Raw genomic sequence first — 19,356 nt, 5'->3', positions numbered from 1 at the left:
TTACCCGATTTTCAGCCAGTATATATGTGGAGTTATGATTTATGTGTAACCTATACAATAAATTGTATACGTAATTAAACGTAATTCTGTATGATCATCCGAATCACTTTCTCAAAAAACTTTTTCCAAACCATCGCTCATCCATGGAGAAGGGCAGGGGAACCGCAAGTCGTGTCAACCCTGCCGTAAGCGCCTGAATTGGTCTCGGAGCCAATAACTGCCACACGCTCTGTCTCTCTCTCTGACTTTTGGCATCGCTGTTCGCAAGAGGGCCGAATTGATTTATTAGTTTATTTAGGATTATATTATTCAGATCTCTAGAGAGAAATAGGCGAGCCACTACCGCTAGTCATGTTCTAATGATATTTCTTGCACTTTGTTTATCCCCTTTCCACCTAATGACCTATTTGATTAGAACGTTAGAGTATTCTATTTGTTCCAATTTAGTGTCGCTCTCTCATGAGCGGGAGGAAATGAGAGAAAATGGGTAAACACGTGGAAGGGGGCACCGTGGACACAGCAAGTTTATTTGTTCATTCTGGCTATAATAATGATACGATCTACACCAGATTCAGTTTAATATCAGGTAAATATCAAAATTGCGGATGCCACAGATTTCCGTCCTTTGGGGGGGCGGAAGGGGTCGGGCGAAATTTTGAAATACACTTATCAGAGTGAAATATCAGAGGATTCTGGATACAGTTGGTTGCTTTAGATCTTATAGTCTCTGAGATCTAGGTGCTCATCGGTACGCACGGACATACAGTCATGGCTATATCGACTTGGCTATTGATGCCGATCAATCAATATATATAAACCTTATGGGTTATATAAACGCTTCCTTCTGGGTGTTACACACATCCACTTCCAGCATAAAAATCTAATACACCCGTAGTCTTCGAGTACCGGGTATAAAAAGAAACACAGTATAGACGTTTGGAGGCGCATGACGCTACACTATAAGACCCGGTAGTCAGTTGTATATAGGTATGTAATATTTTGACTAATGTAACTTTTCTAACTCTTTCCACCTAATGACCAATATTCGAGCTCTGAATATTTGCCTTTACTCCTTCAAGTATTGAATAATTAATGAATAGAGGACATAATCAAATGTAAGCCCACAAAAATTTTAAAAATTGTTAACTTTTGGCAGCACAAAAAGAGGACGCTCCTACCTGTAGGATAATTATACCATGCATACTACCGCAATACTGGGGGGAGCCCGGTGTCGACGAGAGCAGCCCCCAGACAGAGCCGAGCAATCGCAATCGAGAGCCTAACACCAGTTTTTTCTCTAGCGCGGTTCTGCCGGCAGCGCAGTCAGCACACAGATCGACCGAACTACTGTCTGTGTGACCCCCAACGCGGGCCAAAGGAAATGCTGCGCTGTCACAGCTGCTGCTGCCTCGACGCTGCCGACAGTGACCCTGTGGTGTAGTTGACCGGGCTCTGTCAAATGGGTGGAAAAGGAAATGAAAGAGTCAAGACATTAGGTACTAAAGGCAGAGAGCAATCATGGTGGAGCTGAGCAAATATTTGATACCTTTGCTGTGGGGATGCCAGTGAGAAAGAGAGATTTTTCTAGGTCCTAATGTAGGATAATCCGCAGGAAGGGAGAGAGAAACAGAATAATGAGCGAAAAACCACTTGTCTTACATTCTTTCTCTCGTTTGCATTCGGCTCCTTGCTAAGACACTACATCGACTGCGGTCACATCCTCCTTCCATGCTCAGGATAAGAAAAAAATGTCTTTGTGTAAGGTGAAGAATTTCTGCTATTCGAAGATCCAATTTTTGACAGCGACTCTCTGGTTTGATACAGAACCAAAACCAAAGACAATATAAATAGTAAGATGAGTAACGCCCATGCATTTCAATGGTCATATGCAGCGAGGTTTTTCGGAAAAGACGAAATACGCGCTGTCTCGCTCGCAAAGGCTCGAGAGAGAATACAGAATCTAAAATTAACGAGGGGGAACGTTGTGAGTTGCTGCGGAGACCGCAACTCTACAGTTATACCCGATACTAAGTCAGTATGGCTCTCCTCCGGCAGACGCCGCTAATATTAAACGACACGACAAGGAGTGCGTGCGAGAGAGACAGAAAATCAGTCTGAGCGTGACGTCGGGTGCTGCGTAGCCACTGCAAATTGATTTGTTCCTTTTGGCTATAAAAATGATCTGATCTGATCCAGATTCAGCAATCTGATAGATATGGTCATTATCTATGATTCTGCGTTTTTAGTTTTCTCGAATGTGCAATATTGTGGATGCAACAGATTTTCGTCCTTTGTGGGGGCGGAAAAGGGTGGGGCGAAATTCTGAGATATACGTTTTATAGTGAGATCTAACAGAAGTGCGGATAACAAATTTGGTTACTCTAGCCTTAATAGTCTCTGAGATTTGTGGATGCCCCAGATTTTCGTCCTTTGCGGGGGCGGAAGGGGGTGTGGCGAAATTCGGACACGAAACGGTCAAGGTCCGATATCACAGGAGTGTGGATACCAAATTTGGTTGCTCTGGCTCTTATAGGTTCTGAGATCCTTGAACTCATATTTTGCAATTGGCAAAGCCGACCATGAAACCTGTGTGTTAGAGAGAGACAGAGCGAGAAAGAATGAAATTGTTTTCTTGATTCTGGCTATAATAATTATACGATCTGGTTGAGATTTTACACTCTAGAACATATAGTCATCCTCTACGATTCTGCGTTTTTGGTTTTATCGTATCTTTAAAAATGTGGATGCCACAGATTTTCGTCCTTTGTGGGGGCGGAAGTGGGCGGGGCGAAGTTTTGAAATATTTTTGTAGCAGTGACATATCACAGAAGTCTGGATCCAAAACATCGTTGCTCTAGATCTTATAGTCTTTGAGCACTAGGCGCTGAAGGGGACGGACGGACGGACAGACGGACAGACAGACAGGGCTCAATCGACTCGGCTACTGATGCTGATCAAGAATATATATACTTTATGGGGTCGGAAACGATTCCTTCTGGACGTTACACACATCCACTTTTACCACAAATCTAATATACCCCAATACTCATTTTGAGTATCGGGTATAAAAACGGCTTGCATATGGGAGTATGCACAAAAGCCGCCGATTTCAGAACCGAAAGCATGCTTATGAAATTTCTTCTTTGAAAATCGTTTTGCGGATTATTTTCTCTAAATTCGGATTTAATTTTTTATTAATTTGTACTAATTAAATTTCATAATAAATTTGAGGCAAATCGTTTTCTGTGCAAATATAAATGCATACGTACTTCAAAAATATTTTCTTATTGACGCGACGCACGCTGAATACCCTAAAGGCAATTATTCTAATGTGAATTCATGTATGAAATGCATTATGTGTTTGTACATATGTAAGTGCATTCGCTCATTATATTCGTTTCGTTATTAAACAAAACAAAAAACAAAAATATAGAGAATATACCATATAAAACCTTTTTTTTATATTGTGGACGAGAGTCTTCAAAACGTGTCATAATCTCAAATGAATTCTAAAGTAATGGTGTACGCTTCGACAGCGCCATCAAAAAAACCCAATAAAAGCAGGCAGACCAAAAATGTTTGAGAGTCGTGTGCACACATACAGTGAAATCTTTACGTCATGTATAAAACGAGAGAGCGGCTGACTCTTGAGCGCTCTCGCTCTGGCTTTGAACAAAATTTTAAGAAAGCCTGGAGCCAGCTCTGCAGCCAGGCAGAAAAAATCAAGTACAAAAAATTTGTATGGCGCTACTCATCTTACTATGTATTTGTATTGTCTTTGACCAAATGTGTGACGATCGTGAGAGAGCTCTCTGGAAATGTGTCACCCTATACAAATACACTTTGGAAAATCATCTTCTTTCGGCACTGTCTCACCCATGATGCAATTCTAAATATGCTATATAATTGCATCATGGTCTCACCCTTCTCTCACCTCCTTATCTCCTTTGTCTCTCCCACTGTTCGTGGATTCAAATCCGCCAATTGTGATCGTTCACTGTACTGCCATGAGTTCTCCAGTTGCGGTGTTGGGGGACTCTGTGGATGTACTCCATATAATTATAATCATATCATGCATATCTGCCTTTTGACGACGATCCGCAGGAATGGCTGCCAGCCGCCTGTCTCCTCATCTTCCCTCCTTGCCGGCGCAGAGGGCGAGTGCTCCCATCAAGGACACCGTTAAATGCTAGCCCCTGCCCACTGCCACAAAAAGAGGAGTAAATTGCTTAAAATTATCACATACTAAAGCTGCCGCAGGGAGCAGGTCTGCACTGGGTACCCCATCACGGAGGAGACAAATCACATTATTAGCCGTCGCCGGTGCCGGTGCCGCCGCCGTCGTGTTGTCCATCGTGCGTCCTGTTGTTGCACGTTATTTTTAAAATTTTCGTTCGGCCCCTTTTGATTTTAGGCGCCAAGCCGCTGTTGCCGGCGTTTGGCCGCAAATTGTGGCGACACGTCTGGAGCGTGGCAGCAGCAGAAGCAACACACAGACACACAAAAGATACAAAGCGATAATGCTAAGAAGAAAAAACTATATCACACATACACCTGAGCGGCGGGGGCAGCGTCAGAGAAGAGGGAGAGACAAAAGCCGAGATACAAGATAAGAGACAGCCAACAGGCGCCCAGACGGCCGACGCTGCGACGACGCCGACGCCGACGCCAACGATGAAGACGCAGCATCGCATCGCCAATGCCCCGATGCCAAAAGATATCAAGCGGGTCGGATGGGATCGGATCGGGACCAAACGGTCTCAGGTCTGGGGCTCTGTTGCTCAATTAACAATGAAAAGTCGGTCTGGTACGTCATAATATATTTTTATCTGATTACCTGGCAGCGATACCCTGGCGATAGAGGTGAGCGCGTGTGTGTTGACACGCCAGATAGATTACCGCTCTCCAGATTTCTGGATTCATCTAGAGAGAGCCACCATGATCCTTTGACGATGGCAGCTCGTGTCACGCACTCACCTCTATCAGAGTGGCCCAAGACGAGACAGTGGCGCCGTTCGCCAGGGAAGGCTCCCACAGAATCGTGCGTCAGTCTGTCCAGACATGGTAGATGGAGGCTCCAAGCGACATTCAGCCAATTGTGGTTATTGCTGTTGTAATTTTTCGCGTGACTCTCATGTCAAGATTTGATCTTACTTGTGGCGTCGGCGTTGGCGGCAGGCGGCTGGCCCGAAGTTGTAGTCGCATCAATGATGCGCCACATGTGTCCGCGGCACCGGTAGGTTTGCCAAATTAGCCATATTTTAGTTGAACCTGTTCATTTTGTTTATTCGCGAGCTCGGGAAAAACTATAAACACTAATTAAGGCTTTATATCACATTTTGTACTACAAACTTCGTTTTCTTTATTGCTCTTGTGTGTGTATAAAACAGGTGGCGCCATAGTTGATTCTTATTTGAATTTCAACACAAATACGTTTACATGGGAATGGTGATTCGAAGTAAACAAAACTCGAACAGCTGTGAAGAACCGCGTTGCCAAATAATTGAAAAAAGTTCGGCCGCAAGAAAAACAGATTAAATAAAATGAAATAATGGTGGGCGGCTAAATGTAATATTATCTAGCCAACTCAAACATAATTTAGTCAAAACATTTCTTTTAAAAGCAGATTTGCTGAGTTTTTGCTATCCGCAGAGGTCAGCTGTCAAACGTGCAGTTGGCAACGCGGCAGTCACAGTGTGACTGTCAAAAGCCATAAAAAAGTTGTCTCCGCATCGAGAATTCAAATAAATATTTTCCAGCATTTCGGTAGGTTTTGCTCGATCTGTTCCTCAGCCACGCAGCTCCTCGAATTCCCGTGAAGTTTTACATCCTCCGGTACATACAATTATGAGGAAAAACAGTTACAGCGGGCACAAATCGATAGTTGACCAATGTTGCCAGGCAGCTAACTTATGTAATTGTTAGGAAAGAGGATTGCAGTTTTTGTGGTTGCTTCTCGTTGCAGAAAATATGATACGTGCACCGCTTGTCAAGGCGCTGGGCGCACTGGGCTCACCCACACATCAGATCGCCAGCCGAGCGGTGCGCACCAGCGCCATCGTGGCCCAGACACCGGCCAAGGCGCCCGAGAAAATCGAGGTCTTTGTGGATGATATTCCCGTGCAGGTGCTGCCTGGGACCACAGTGCTGCAGGTGAGTGTGTTGGCATCGTAATCCGACAGTGATCATCCATCATTTCCATCCATTCCCCGTCTGGGCAGGCTGCAGCCCTGGTCGGCGTTGAGATTCCGCGCTTCTGCTATCATGAGCGCCTAGCCGTGGCCGGAAACTGCCGCATGTGCTTGGTGGAGGTGGAGAAGAGCCCCAAGCCGGTGGCCGCCTGCGCCATGCCCGTGATGAAGGGCTGGCGCATCAAGACCAACTCGGATCTGACGCGCAAGGCTCGCGAGGGCGTCATGGAGTTCCTGCTCATGAACCATCCTTTGGACTGTCCCATTTGCGACCAGGGGGGCGAGTGCGATCTTCAGGATCAGGCTATGGCCTTTGGCTCCGATCGATCCCGCTTCACGGACATAAACTACACCGGCAAGCGGTAAGAGTTCTGCGATCCTTTCAAATCCTCCTGCTGATTGCATCCTTATTTTCTGTCGAGTGCAGCGCCGTGGAGGACAAGGATATTGGGCCGCTGGTGAAGACCATCATGACCCGCTGCATCCACTGCACCAGATGCGTGCGCTTCGCCTCAGAAATTGCCGGCGTGGACGATTTGGGCACCACCGGACGCGGCAACGACATGCAGATCGGTACCTACGTGGAGAAGCTCTTCCTCTCAGAGCTCTCCGGGAACGTGATCGACTTGTGCCCCGTAGGTGCCCTCACCAACAAGCCCTATAGCTTTGTGGCCCGCCCCTGGGAGATCCGCAAGGTGAGCAGCATCGATGTCCTGGACGCCGTTGGCAGCAACATCGTCGTTAGCACCCGCACCAACGAGGTGCTGCGCATCCTGCCCCGCGAGAACGAAGACGTCAACGAGGAGTGGTTAGCGGACAAGTCCCGCTTCGCTTGCGACGGACTCAAGCGCCAGCGCCTAGTCGCCCCCATGGTGCGCATGCCCAACGGCGAGCTGCAGGCCGTGGAGTGGGAGGGAGCGCTCATTGCGGTGGCCAAGGCCCTCAAGAAGGCCAATGGACAAGTGGCCGGCGTTGCGGGACAGCTGGCCGACGTTGAGGCCATGGTGGCGCTCAAGGATCTGGTCAATCGCCTGGAGGGCGAGACGCTCGTCACCGAGCAGGGGTTCATCAAGGGCTCCGGTACCGATGTGCGAGCCAATTATTTGCTCAACAGCACCATTGCCGGTCTGGAGGAGGCTGATGCCGTTCTCCTGGTCGGCACTAATCCCCGCTACGAGGCTCCCCTGGTCAACACGCGGCTGCGCAAGGCCTATGTCCATAACGAGTCGCAGATTGCCTCCATTGGTCCCAAGATCGATCTGTCGTACGAACACGACAACCTCGGTTCCGATCCTGGCCTCATCAAGGACGTCTGCTCTGGCTCTCACGCCTTCTCCAAGGTGCTCGAGGGCGCCAAGAAGCCAGCCATTATCATTGGTGCCGATCTCCTGGAGCGCGAAGATGGTGCTGCCATCCATGCCACCATCGTAGAGTATTGCCAGAAGCTCAAGAAGCCAGTGAGTCGCTCTTCATGCATCTCTCTTGTATTATTACGATTATTACTTTGCCGCAATTGCAGGAGTGGAACCCCTTCAACGTCTTGCAGAACAATGCCGCCCAGGTGGGAGCCTACGATGTGGGCTACCAGCCGGGAGCAGATCGCGCCGTCAAGGCCCAGCCCAAGGTGCTGTTCCTGCTGAATGCCGATGCCGGCAAAGTGACCCGCGAGCAGCTACCCAAGGACTGCTTTGTGGTGTACATTGGATCGCATGGCGACAATGGAGCCTCCATTGCCGACGCTGTGCTGCCTGGTGCCGCCTACACGGAGAAGCAGGCTATCTACGTGAACACGGAGGGCAGACCCCAGCAGACATTGCCGGGCGTGTCGCCGCCGGGCATGGCCCGCGAGGACTGGAAGATACTGCGTGCCATCTCTGAGGTGGTGGGCACCCCGCTGCCCTACGACACACTCGACGAGCTGCGCGCTCGCCTTGAAGATATTTCGCCACATCTGACGCGCCTCGGAGAGCTGGAGTCAGCTGGCTTCAATGACACCGGTGCCCAGGCTGCCATCGTGAGTAGACCCTGGGTCTTTATCTATTTCCTGTGCCTCATGCACGACCTTTCCATTTGCAGAGCAAATCCATCGGCGGCGGAGCCATCGATGTGAAGCAGAAGGAGCTGCGCGACTACTTCATGACCGATGCCATTTCACGCTCCTCCCTCACCATGGCCAAGTGCATATTGGCGGTTAACAAGCAAAAGCGGCAGGACGAGCAGGCCAAGCAGAGCGTGGCCATCTAGACCTCCTACCCCTGATATAACTACTTATTAATTAATGCTCTATATATTTTTTTTAACTTTGCTTCCGCCCCCGTCTCCATAAGAACAGAACAGTCAGCAGGAGGAGTCGCAGCAGGAGTAATCGCCGGCATAGAACAGCCTTGGCGGAGCTCTAGGCATTGTGAAATGTCTTTCAAGTTGTTCAAAACGAAACACAAAATAAATAATTATACAATACGTGAAAAAAGGAAAAACCAAAATAAACATCAAATAGACAAATACAAAATAATCTTCGGACGGAGCTTTCCCTTCAGATGGGATTCCGGATACCCCTTTCCTCTCAAAAGAACCCACGAAGGTTACCCCTCATTCTGACGATGCTATGGCCATCCCGCTCTTAGTCATTTGGAGAAAGCGATTCATTTAAGTTGAAGTCGATATATTGGGTGTCGCTTAAAGAGGAATATTGTTCAGAGGTTCTTTGGTCCTTAAGCTTGAAATACAGATAGATATAATGCCATTTCCTGTACAATTTAGTCTCTATATTGGTTCTCTTCCTTATTGGTTTCCTGCTGCCCTGCCTGGTCATCATAATCTCCTACTCCTGCATTTTCATTACTGTGCTGCACCAAAAGAGGAAAATCCGGAGCCACGACAACTTTCAGATTGGCGCCAAAGCGGCGGGCAAGGGGGCGTCTGGGGGCTCGTACGTGACGACAACGTGCACGAGAAAAGTGCGCGAGGACAACCGACTCACTGTAATGATGGTGACAATCTTCCTGTGCTTTCTCATCTGCTTTCTGCCACTGATGCTGGCCAATGTGGTGGACGATGAGCGGAAAACCTCCTATCCCTGGCTGCACATAATAGCCTCAGTCATGGCCTGGTCCTCCAGCGTCATCAATCCGATCATTTACGCGGCTAGCAATCGCAACTACAGAGTGGCCTACTACAAGATATTTGCGCTTCTCAAGTTCTGGGGCGAGCCCCTGTCGCCGATGCCAAGCAGGAACTATCACCAAAGCAAAAACTCAAAGGAACTCTCGGGCGTCATCCGCAGCACTCCGCTCTTTCACGCTGTTCAAAAGAACAGTACTAACCAAATGTGCCAAACATATTCAGTATGATTGAGTCGATGTCGAGCCTTTTCCCTTGCATTAGAGCTGTTCATCATACCAATTACCTACTAATTACTTCCTAATTTATGTATGTACATATACGTGTATTAAAACGCGTATGAAGTCGGAAGCAACCGAAATAAATATAAGATTTCTTCAAACGTTTTGAGCAGCTTTCGAATGTCAGATTATAATTTAAGCTGAATAATCCTCAAGCTGTGAGGTTTCTTGGAGAGAACTCACCAAATATGCAATTTTCGATCTAGGAATATTTAAAACTCTAAAAACCAACCAGCAATAAGGATATAATAATAGGCAAAGGGAAAAGTGTCTTAGAACATTTTAAGCCATTCGTCTTTCGAAGCAGGATACATCATAGCAATAGTTCGAACTAACTTGGGCTTCAAGTTTTCTCTACAAGCAATCATCCTTGTCTGTTGAGGATGACCCATTATGGGCCCCTATTTTTGATTGCCACAAGTAATTCCACCTTTAATCCCCAAATGTCCATTCATTTTTGGTCTGGCTTCACTTATTCCAGAAGGTCTGAAAGGCTCACCAATAACTGAGTGACCTCCTATAAAATTACTGTCTGAGGAGTCATTGATCAAGGGATCCACCTTTATTGTTTGGTTTTCAGGTGTGCTCTAGAGCCTATGTCGACATATGTATGTTAAATTGGATTGGGGCATGCAGAAATGCATGCAATAATTATCCGATGCATACCAAAGGATACCCGCTGATTGCATGGATTGTGTCGCAGCCATCCAAATGTAATTGGATATTGGGGTTATTTCTAGATAGATACTATCCCGATCTGTGTTTTTTTTGCCTCTTTCCATATTTTTAAAAGACAGTTGCAGCTCCGTGGAGTGGAATCCACCAAGTCCCAATACTAGATGTGGATCTTTAGATCCTTTTATATGCTAGAACATATATGCTTGAACAAAACAATAAGACATCTTCTGATTGTGGGTGAAAAATTATATTTTCCTACCATACAGATAGTGTTTTTCATGGGGTACTATAATTTGTTAACATAAATTCAAAATTTTGAGTGCAACTGTGGGGCATGGGACAGGTCAACGGGTAACAGGAGGGAGAAGGTGTTGGGGTCCCTTGCGGCGGCCTCCAGGCTTCCGCCGGTCACCATCTCCAGGGCCCCGGTTCCCGTTCCCCGCTCTCTCTCTCTCTCTGTATCCTGTGTATCTTTGCCCCAGAGAAAGGGGATCGGCAAAGGCGTAGGTTGAGGCTATTGTGTGTTTGGGGGATTAATTGTGTGGAAACTTAAACGAAACGTAAACTTTGTATCGCTGGGCCGCGGCAACAACAACTCAATTCAATTCAATTTGCGGGTTGCGGGCAGCGACGGCTAAGGCGGTGTCTCCCTCCGGCTGCAGGGGTCTCTTTCGGGGGCAAGAGCAGATTTAGCTGCAGCAGCTGGCCGGCGTGGGGTCCAGGCCGGAGCGCTTGGTGATGCTGAGGCGTGTGAATTCCTCGGCTGTGGTCGGATGGATGCCCACCGTGTTGATCAGGGTGTTGATGGTCAGGCCGGACTTGAGGGCGGCGGCAAAGCCCTGGATGACCTCTCCGGCAACGGGTCCCAAATAGTGGAGACCATAGACGCGTTGGTCGCCGGTGCGCTCGGCCACGGCCTTCAAGTAGCAGTAGCGCACGCTTTTCTGGGGAATAAAGAACTCCGTGGGCTTGTAGTAGCCGTGGAAGACCTCCACTCCGTCAGCGCCGTGTTGCTTGACGGCATCCTCCTCGCTGAGACCCACGCAGGCGTACTCGAGGGGCGTGAACACGGTGGTAGCCACGTCCGAGTAGTCCATGCGCTGGTTGGAGCCTCCGTAAAGGCGACGGGCCAGGAGACGGCCGGCCAGAACGGCCACAGGTGTCAATTCGGGCTTGCCGTAGATGATGTCGCCAACGGCGAAGATGTTGGCCACATTGGTGGCCTCCTTTGTGTCCACTTGGATCTTGTCCTTGAATGTGGTAACGCCAGCGTTGGACAGATTCAGATCCTCAACCAGCCCCTTTCGGCCCACGGCCCAGAGTACGGTGTCATAGGTGTCTTCACCCTCCTCGCCGGTCTCCGTGTTCTTGTACTTGACCAGCAGCTTGCCGTTGTCCTGCTTCTTCACCGAAAGTGGCACCGTCTTGCGCAGGAAGGGAATGCCGCGCTCGTCCATCGAGGAGGCCACCAGCTCGGCCATCTGCTGGTCAAAACCACGCAGCACAATCGAGCGCACCATTACAGTGGGCTCGTAGCCGAGCCCCTTCAAGAAGCCAGCGCACTCCAGGCCAATATCTGTGTGAAAACAGAGAAGGATTAGAGCGGATGGAAGGAATCATCAAATATCCTACTTACAGCCAGCGCCCACAACCAGAGTCTTGCCGGGCTCGTGGTCCAGACTGAACAGATCATCGCTGGTGATGCCGTACTCGACGGCTCCGGGAATGTCCGGATAGCGGGGACGTCCGCCCACGGCAATAACGAATGTCTGGGCGGTGATTGTGCGGTCGCCGCTCTTCAGCTTGGCCACCATGGTATGCCTGTCCACAAAGGAGCCCAGACCATTGATATACTCCACTTTTCTGGGAAAATAAAGATTAGTGATTAGATAGATTGTGGGGCACAGGCAGGCAGGGTCCACTTACTTGTCGCGCAGATCCACACGAGTCACCCAATTGACGGACTTGATGTGGTTCTGCACAGAGGAGACCAGCTTGCTCCAGTCGGGCTTAATTTTGTCATCCACATTCCAGCCATAGGCGGCTGCCTCGTGGACAGCCTCGCCCAGCAGGGAGGCCTGGTGCATCAGCTTCTTGGGAATGCAGCCAACATTGACGCAGGTGCCGCCAACGCCCCACTTGGTCCCGATGGGCGTGGGTTTTACATAGTCCAGGCAGGCTACACGGGCCCCATTCTGGACGGCCTCCTTGGCGCAGGCCAGACCCGCTGAGCCGCCGCCAATCACAACCAGGTCGTAGTCATAAGTACCTGCAATGGGAGGAATGCCAAGAGAATCGTGTTTTCAATCGGGTCGGAAGGATATTTAAAGATAGCACCTCCTTGGGCCATTGGTAGATCCCGACGCAGGCGTATGTCGATGTAGGCCGAGCGGTAGACGCTCCGCTCATGAGGTGGCTCTCCGGCGGCCACGGAAGCGGGCACAAAATCGAAAAGATGCATGTCCAGACAGGATCCGCGGCAGAGTCCTTACTGAACAAACGTCTTTACCCAGTCTTTGCTTAGATGCAATTCAGAGATAGCCACGCCTTGACCCTGTCCTCGGCCTGGCCCACATGCCAGGCAAATCAAATTGAAGCAATCATCTGTGGCACGCCCTTGCCATGTACTAACGCCGCCCCCTGCGATTTGCTTTGGCCCTTTGGGGACTGCCATGGTTACAGCCCAGTAATCGTAATGGCAATCGCTTTTGAAGCCAGAGGCAAGACCACAAGACAACAGTTGGCAGCCCGGGCACAGCCACAGCCCCCAAGCAGATATCAGTTTTCCCCCGTATTCCCGGTTTATCTGTTTCCCGATCTTAAAACCACATTTGTCGTCACATTGCAATCAATTGTTGATGTTTGTGACGATGACGAAGTCCAATGATGATGCAACTATTCATTTGTTATGACGATAAGGAATAGCATGCACAAATGATGGTGAAATCACACCCAGAGAGAGAGAGATCAAGAGATTCTCGAAAGTTCCGTTGGCTCAGCAAAGGGTCACACTAAAGAGAGTCTTGTGAAATTAATGTATGGGTAAATGTGTACCTGTACCCGTACCTATGCATGTACATATGTACATATGCACATGAGTTCCATAGATTTTTGGAAAGCTGTTAGTGCCCTCCACAATGACTTTGCAGATTGTCGAAACGATTGCCGGCATAAACCTTTTGCCGCTCTACGTGCGGGAGTACGAAATGCGATAAGCTTATTTGTATGAGGGGTAACGGGGTTGGGACTAACTGTTATTGCATAAGCCATATACATTGAAAGGGTCGGTCTATCGCGCTGCCAACTGCCTGACAACAAGGAGAGGTCTGTGTACAATCAATCTCTGTGTACCCCTCTTCTTACCTCTAGAGGACTGCTGACGATTGGGCTGATGATCGTACATCGTCTGCCTGTCGCAGTGTGGATGCTGGGGGGCAGCGGCAGCTGCTCCTATACCGCCTATGTTGGCAGTATCTGTGGTGGCGGTCATTTGTGAATTCCCCTGACGATTGCTCTGCATCGTGTATGTTCGCTGCCTTGGCTTGTCGTTGTTATGAAAACTCAGGATACTTGAATTTGTGAACTTGTTTTGTAGAATGCTAGTGGCAACAGAGCCAGACGTGAATATCGTCGCATACTGCCGCACGAACGTCACCGAGAATCTCGAGTTCCACAGGGTGAGCGACATGTCTTACGGAGGGATCTATCTCTCTCCAGAAACAATTAGCGAACTTTGCAAAAGCTGTAGAACGCCTTCTGGTCGAGCGACGGTGGAACAACACAGAAAACACGTCGCTGTTGGAATGCCACGAATCTAGTGGGTAGGCGGAGGCGCCGATAGCGGGCTACGTAACAGCGAGACATAGGAGAGAGCGGCGAGAGTGCGCACCGCTGATGCGAATGCGACGAGCAAAGAGAAACGTCGATAGAGCGTTCGAGATGACGGCAGCGGCAACTGAGACAGCAAGAGGGCCACGGCAAGAACTTGCACAAATCTCCATTAATTCCAATTGGAAGCGCAACAGTTGTCCGCTTTAGGGTTGCTAGCATTGTATGTCTCCTTTTCAGAAGAACTGCATCCACCTAAAAAAAAGGGAAAAATGGACTTCGTGGTATCGATAACTTCGGCAGGATGGTTGGCAACACTGTCAGCTGCCTCCGGCGGCCGTCAAATGACTTTTTGTTACGATAATAAACTCAAGTGTGGAAAGCAGATAAGCGACCAGAAACGTTGTTCTGGCAAAATCCATCGAGCCAGACAGACGTCCAAGCCGCTTAGAGCCCAGCCCTAGCATTCAGCCTGTGTTTGCCGCCAGTGTCGCACATTTTATTGTGGCCCATAGCCCTAATCTCTAGTGTGGACCGCCACTGCACGATTAGATTTACGCTGATCATCAAAGCCGAAGACCGACGACGACGGGCAGAAGGGCAAGATGAACTCCATTCTGATAACCGGCTGCAACCGTGGCTTGGGCCTGGGCCTGGTCAAGGCCCTCAACAGCCTGCCTCAGCCGCCACAGCATCTCTTCACCACATGTCGCAGCCGGGCACAGGCAGTGGTGAGTACTCGCTTGATTTATTTTTCATTTCGTCAAGTCATAGTTGCCCCCTCCATGACTCATATCCCAAGAAACTACACAAATGACAATATAACTAGACAGACAGACAACAACTACAAACATGACGGCCACTAATTCGTGGTCATTCTCTCCAGTTTACTCCACACTTTCACACTCACCTTCCACGGGCGCCATTTTTTGTATCGTCGTTAGATTGTCCAAATAATTCAGGCCAAGGGACAGGATCAGCAAAAGACGTGCACGCAAAATAATACCTTAAGATTGCGGAAGAAATAGCAGTTATTAAGATCTATCTATCACTCTTGACAGCGAAACGCAAATGGGAAATAAGCGGCGCAAGCCTTTTTGCAATAGCTTTTGTACTAGTGTTTAGGGCTGCAAAAACATCGCTGGTACTATCGATAATATCGATGGTTTTAAAATTTGAGCGATAGATCTATGGTTTTTTCGACCATCGATAAGTTAGAGAAAAATTAGAATTTCCAAGTCGTTTCGAATATCGTTCTTTCTGCATTCATTGGAGCCAAGGATGACAAAAACTTTTTTCCAAGGGTGGAATGCTCATTTCTCAATCTGTGGTGAACACCTTACAACTGGACTGGTACACCCCAAAGGAGACCTTCTTCAGTGAGAAATTCACCTCGCAAATTTATTGCAAAATCAACTTCGGCAATGTTGCAAACAACAATAGCTTCGACACATTTGCTACATGTAAAATATATATACATACATGCGATAAAAATCGAAAGCCCCAAAGTGGAATTTTTCGAAAGAGAATTTAGTGAAGCTTGACAGCACGATTTATGCAGAATGTTGTCTATACAAATTGGATGTTTCCAACGGTAAAAAACGTAAATTAAATGTGTATGAAATCTCATTGTTGTAGGGAAATTGTTCTGATGAAACGGCTATCAATACTATCGGCTGAATACGCTTGGTGCTCGACAATGAGAAATTGTTTGAAAGAGAATGAGTGACAAGGATGTAAACGTAATCCCTTGCACATAAAAAGGATGTGGTCCTAAAAGATAAGGAAAAGAACGAGAAAACCATCATACTGATTGAGTAGGTGACCTGGAAGTTTTAGAAATTGCTTTATTTTCAGCAGCGCTTTGAATGTTTTCATTATCGTTTGCTTTAGATTTCTTGGTTGCATTGAACTGGCATATCATATCAAGACTATTGGGCCATTTTGTTAAAACACCATATCCTTACATCCCTATCATACTTGCATGTAGCTTGAACACTCATCGTTTGTGAACCGACTTCATCTAGGTTATGGACATTTGTATACCATATTTCCTTCAATTTATGTTAAAGTTATGTTTTTCAAGCGGATTTGAACAATGATTTCTTCTCGGATTAAAATGTCTTTGACCTATTCATGTATGTCCATATAAATCTCGATAGCGTTACATCTGTAAACTGGTATCTACCATTAGCAGCCCTTAGCAAGATAATAAACTTCTTCTAATGTTTTCGCTTTAAAGGAACTGGAGGATCTGGCCAAGAAGCACTCGAACATACACATCTTGGAGATCGGTGAGAGGACAGTCGCCATAGTCTGGAACATTCCACAAACAATACAAAAACAATTCTTGCAGATTTGAAAAACTTCGATGCTTATGAGAAACTGATCGGCGAGATCGAGGTCGTAACCAAGGGTGCAGGCCTCAATGTGCTCTTCAACAACGCTGGGGTGGCCCCCAAGTCTGTGCGCATTGGTGCCACCAGGCCACAGGACATCCTAGATACCCTGCACACCAACACCGTGGTGCCCATCATGCTGGCCAAGGCCTGTCTGCCGCTGCTTAAGAAGGCTTCCGAGGCGAACGGCAGCGAACCCATGGGCGTAAGTCGGGCCGCTATCATCAACATGAGCTCCGTGCTGGGCTCTATTGGGTCAAACACGGATGGCGGCATGTATGGCTACCGTACATCAAAGTCCGCCTTGAACGCGGCCACCAAGTCGCTGAGCATCGACTTGTATCCGCAGAAAATCCTCTGCATCAGCCTGCATCCCGGCTGGGTGCGCACCGACATGGGCGGCAGCAGCGCCCCCTTGGACGTGCCCACGAGCACCAACCAAATAATCCAGACCCTCTGCAAACTGAACGAACAGCACAACGGTGGCTTCATGAACTACGATGGCTCTCAGCTGCCCTGGTGATGACCGGTGATAGTGCCTTTGCATGTTATATCCCTTGTTGACCCTTATTGTTGTTGTTAATAGCTGTTAAATAAAGTAAAGGGAAGACAGCGTTAGTGTATGATTAGAGTTGTATATTTTTACGTGCATTCTACTGGATTACAGAAGGGAGTATTGATGTGTCATCCTGACGTAGGTCCTGGGGAGGTGTCGGAAACGGGAGTTTAACGACGTATGTGTAATCCCTAAATGCATTCTACCGCAGTTTGCGAATGCTTACACACAAGAATTTGAAATTTCTATGATACATCAATTGATTACGATCTAAAAGTGTGGTAAATTTGCATGATTGGGTTTCTTCATGCGAGGTGGCACCACGGCTGTGGGCACTCTGGACGCGGCATTGCCTGATGCGGGCCGTCCACGGGTTGGTACTGTACCCTCATCGGGCTCGTGGTGTGCAGCGCCATTGGTTGCGTCAGGGGGCAGTGGCAGCTGACGCGGCATTACCATGGCTGTTGGGCGAGAAGAGGGCTCAGCACCGCCTGCCTCCGGGTTTGGGAAAAAGAGTCCTGAATTGCCCTCGATGGGGTAGGGCGCGCGACGACGTGGATCTATGCGTGGCCGCCGACTGTTGGCATTACCCAGAACCGAGTCGTGGTTCAGTAGTGGTGGGTCGTTCCACCCAGGTGTGAGGGAGCCTGTCGGGGTGGAGGATTAGGACCTGCTGCAAGTTGAATCGATCATCGCTCGATTTCTTACCAGGAAAGGCACCATTGGGCACCACGCTCGGTCCAACTGGCAGCGGTGGCTGTTGGACGCGCACTTGTCGTCGTAATTGTTCCTCAATCTCCGCATCAAACTGCGCCAACGACTGAGTCACTCGGGGCGACACAGCCGCTGCTGGTGGCCCCTGCCGTCGTGGTTCGGACCCGTTCGAGTTATTCATTATTGTTGAATATGTTTTTTCCTGGACTTTTTGATAGATTTTTGTCTGTAATGTTGTGGAAAATGTGTAGTCTATCGATAGCAATTTGTTGGGTCTGTCTATCATAGTATGATGCACAACAAACTTACTCGCACAACCAGAACACTTTTTCCATCCTTCCCCTTACTTAATAGGCTGCATCTTGATGCAAATAAGCATCTTTATGCCTGCCTTGTACAGTTTTTTGCCTTTTTTTATTTTAATAGTGTTTTTTTTTTATTTCTGCGTAATTTGTAATATTAGAGACAGTGTGACCGTTTCGAAATAACAAGAGTAATACCCCGTTTGCACACAACGCAATCATGAGTAGAGAGTAAATCAACTAAAGCGTCTCGTCTTTCAAAAATCGAAACGAATAAATTTGTTCGACGAACGAATTCGCCTGTGGATGCGCTTGCTTAACATGTTTTCTTTCGTCTTTTCTATATTTCATATAGTCTATATTTTTAAAGATTCCGAAAGGTGGTAAGAATCACGAAATATAAGCCTGAAGACAGCAAAAGCACAATTATCGAAAGAGGCGTTATCTTCAAACTACCACGATCTAATAGAAAAATTATCGAAATGTTTGAGTCGTCGCGTTAATTCGATTAGTTCGTTACGGTTTCATTGCATTTGCAAGGCCAATGCGCCAGACTTTTTTAAAATTGTTGGGATTTGTGGGATGGAAAGTAGGCAAAATTGTCAAATGCCTTTGTATGGCTTCCCATTGGGCACTTTATGCACCTCGTTTGGAATGAAACTGAAGCAACCCAACACTCATCGATTGCATTAGGCGTTCAATTTCCTTTTTTGTTTGTTTAGTTTTGATGCTTATATGGCCTCTTACAATAGCCGCTGTCACACGCACAAGAGTCTTAAATCTAATCTTGTGCAGTGGCCAGCAGCTGCAATAAGTACCGATCGAGCTAAATTACATATGCACTGAATCACTGGGAATTGAAATGGAAATAAGTTTGGGGATTGCGAGTGGGAGTTGGCTTGGGAGCAGGTTTGGGGACTGGCAATTGGGAAACGGGGATTTTGCCGAATGTTGAATGAATAAATGATGATGATGACCCCAACATATGTTCAAAGTTCCAGGCTAGTTATGGGGTTAGCGCCATCAAGTTCCCAACTCGCTCTCCCATCGGTAATTGGTCTCTGAGGGCAGGGGCTGAGCACGTTTTGAATATTTGATTTCCAGAATGCCGGCTGCGGTTTGGGATGGGGCCTCCGCCAGCTGTTCCTCGCTTCTTTTTTATTTAAATCAATCAATTTAAATACGTTTTTGAATATACGTGTGCTTCCTTTTTCCTTTTTGCAAGTCCAATTTAATCGCCGCTACGTTAATTGATAATATTTCGGCCTTCCGGGACATCCTTATAGC

General features: G+C 47.8%; 5 protein-coding genes across 8 annotated transcripts; 3 read left to right on the top strand and 2 right to left on the bottom strand.

Annotated features, from left to right (window-relative positions):
- Positions 1 to 5,656: 5,656 nt before the first annotated feature.
- LOC108151485 (NADH-ubiquinone oxidoreductase 75 kDa subunit, mitochondrial) lies at positions 5,657 to 8,651 on the top strand. The gene is made up of 6 exons (XM_017280124.2): positions 5,657 to 5,766; positions 5,966 to 6,153; positions 6,222 to 6,553; positions 6,619 to 7,648; positions 7,711 to 8,205; positions 8,268 to 8,651. Exons 2-6 carry the CDS (start codon positions 5,971 to 5,973, stop codon positions 8,433 to 8,435), a joined length of 2,208 nt encoding a protein of 735 aa, XP_017135613.1. The 5' UTR covers positions 5,657 to 5,766; positions 5,966 to 5,970; the 3' UTR covers positions 8,436 to 8,651.
- Positions 8,652 to 8,756: 105 nt separating this feature from the next.
- On the top strand, positions 8,757 to 9,690 carry LOC108165240 (protein trapped in endoderm-1-like). Its single transcript, XM_017301278.2, has one exon. It carries the CDS (start codon positions 9,176 to 9,178, stop codon positions 9,539 to 9,541), a length of 366 nt encoding a protein of 121 aa, XP_017156767.2. The 5' UTR covers positions 8,757 to 9,175; the 3' UTR covers positions 9,542 to 9,690.
- Positions 9,691 to 10,498: 808 nt separating this feature from the next.
- On the bottom strand, positions 10,499 to 15,219 carry LOC108152604 (thioredoxin reductase 1, mitochondrial). Of its 2 annotated transcripts, none has more exons than XM_017282065.2 (4): positions 15,009 to 15,219; positions 12,197 to 12,539; positions 11,907 to 12,133; positions 10,499 to 11,846 (listed from the first exon to the last, which is right to left on the bottom strand). In XM_017282065.2, the coding sequence occupies exons 1-4, from the start codon at positions 15,022 to 15,024 to the stop codon at positions 10,960 to 10,962; spliced, it is 1,473 nt and encodes a 490-aa protein (XP_017137554.1). In that variant the 5' UTR covers positions 15,025 to 15,219; the 3' UTR covers positions 10,499 to 10,959. The 2 variants fall into 2 exon arrangements, with proteins under 2 accessions (XP_017137554.1, XP_017137553.1); XM_017282064.2 differs by lacking the exon at positions 15,009 to 15,219 and adding an exon at positions 13,634 to 14,240.
- LOC108152605 (C-factor) lies at positions 14,423 to 17,115 on the top strand. Of its 2 annotated transcripts, none has more exons than XM_017282066.2 (3): positions 14,423 to 14,829; positions 16,341 to 16,392; positions 16,455 to 17,115. In XM_017282066.2, the coding sequence occupies exons 1-3, from the start codon at positions 14,704 to 14,706 to the stop codon at positions 17,018 to 17,020; spliced, it is 744 nt and encodes a 247-aa protein (XP_017137555.1). In that variant the 5' UTR covers positions 14,423 to 14,703; the 3' UTR covers positions 17,021 to 17,115. The 2 variants fall into 2 exon arrangements, with proteins under 2 accessions (XP_017137555.1, XP_017137556.1); XM_017282067.2 differs by lacking the exon at positions 14,423 to 14,829 and adding an exon at positions 15,639 to 15,692.
- Positions 17,116 to 17,118: 3 nt separating this feature from the next.
- On the bottom strand, positions 17,119 to 18,258 carry LOC108152606. 2 transcript variants are annotated; one of them, XM_017282068.2, is made up of 3 exons: positions 18,077 to 18,258; positions 17,762 to 17,993; positions 17,119 to 17,700 (listed from the first exon to the last, which is right to left on the bottom strand). In XM_017282068.2, exons 2-3 carry the CDS (start codon positions 17,946 to 17,948, stop codon positions 17,324 to 17,326), a joined length of 564 nt encoding a protein of 187 aa, XP_017137557.1. In that variant the 5' UTR covers positions 17,949 to 17,993; positions 18,077 to 18,258; the 3' UTR covers positions 17,119 to 17,323. The 2 variants fall into 2 exon arrangements, with proteins under 2 accessions (XP_017137557.1, XP_033242694.1); XM_033386803.1 differs by lacking the exon at positions 18,077 to 18,258 and having other exon boundaries at positions 17,762 to 18,019.
- Between the last annotated feature and the right edge of the window lie 1,098 nt (positions 18,259 to 19,356).

This window comes from Drosophila miranda, chromosome XR (assembly GCF_003369915.1).
Source record: "Drosophila miranda strain MSH22 chromosome XR, D.miranda_PacBio2.1, whole genome shotgun sequence".
In the NCBI taxonomy this organism is placed as follows: domain Eukaryota; kingdom Metazoa; phylum Arthropoda; class Insecta; order Diptera; family Drosophilidae; genus Drosophila; species Drosophila miranda.
Note: the sequence above shows the minus strand (reverse complement) of the source record. Positions and strands in the feature narration are given on the sequence as shown.

What these genes read in the sequence shown, in the direction of transcription:
- LOC108152606 (XM_017282068.2), bottom strand. Translation starts at nt 17,948, where the DNA reads ATGAATAACTCGAACGGGTCCGAACCACGACGGCAGGGGCCACCAGCA. An exon ending in GCCCAATGGTGCCTTTCCTG is followed by an intron (nt 17,701 to 17,761) that starts GTAAGAAATCGA and finishes CCACCCCGACAG; the next exon opens with GCTCCCTCACACCTGGGTGG.
- LOC108152605 (XM_017282066.2), top strand. Translation starts at nt 14,704, where the DNA reads ATGAACTCCATTCTGATAACCGGCTGCAACCGTGGCTTGGGCCTGGGC. An exon ending in GCAGCCGGGCACAGGCAGTG is followed by an intron (nt 14,830 to 16,340) that starts GTGAGTACTCGC and finishes TTCGCTTTAAAG; the next exon opens with GAACTGGAGGATCTGGCCAA. An exon ending in CATACACATCTTGGAGATCG is followed by an intron (nt 16,393 to 16,454) that starts GTGAGAGGACAG and finishes CAATTCTTGCAG; the next exon opens with ATTTGAAAAACTTCGATGCT.
- LOC108151485 (XM_017280124.2), top strand. Translation starts at nt 5,971, where the DNA reads ATGATACGTGCACCGCTTGTCAAGGCGCTGGGCGCACTGGGCTCACCC. An exon ending in CTGGGACCACAGTGCTGCAG is followed by an intron (nt 6,154 to 6,221) that starts GTGAGTGTGTTG and finishes CCGTCTGGGCAG; the next exon opens with GCTGCAGCCCTGGTCGGCGT. An exon ending in CCGGTGCCCAGGCTGCCATC is followed by an intron (nt 8,206 to 8,267) that starts GTGAGTAGACCC and finishes TTCCATTTGCAG; the next exon opens with AGCAAATCCATCGGCGGCGG.
- LOC108152604 (XM_017282064.2), bottom strand. Translation starts at nt 13,958, where the DNA reads ATGTCGCTCACCCTGTGGAACTCGAGATTCTCGGTGACGTTCGTGCGG. An exon ending in TCGTCAGCAGTCCTCTAGAG is followed by an intron (nt 12,540 to 13,633) that starts GTAAGAAGAGGG and finishes CTCCCATTGCAG; the next exon opens with GTACTTATGACTACGACCTG. An exon ending in TCTGGTTGTGGGCGCTGGCT is followed by an intron (nt 11,847 to 11,906) that starts GTAAGTAGGATA and finishes GTTTTCACACAG; the next exon opens with ATATTGGCCTGGAGTGCGCT.
- LOC108165240 (XM_017301278.2), top strand. Translation starts at nt 9,176, where the DNA reads ATGATGGTGACAATCTTCCTGTGCTTTCTCATCTGCTTTCTGCCACTG.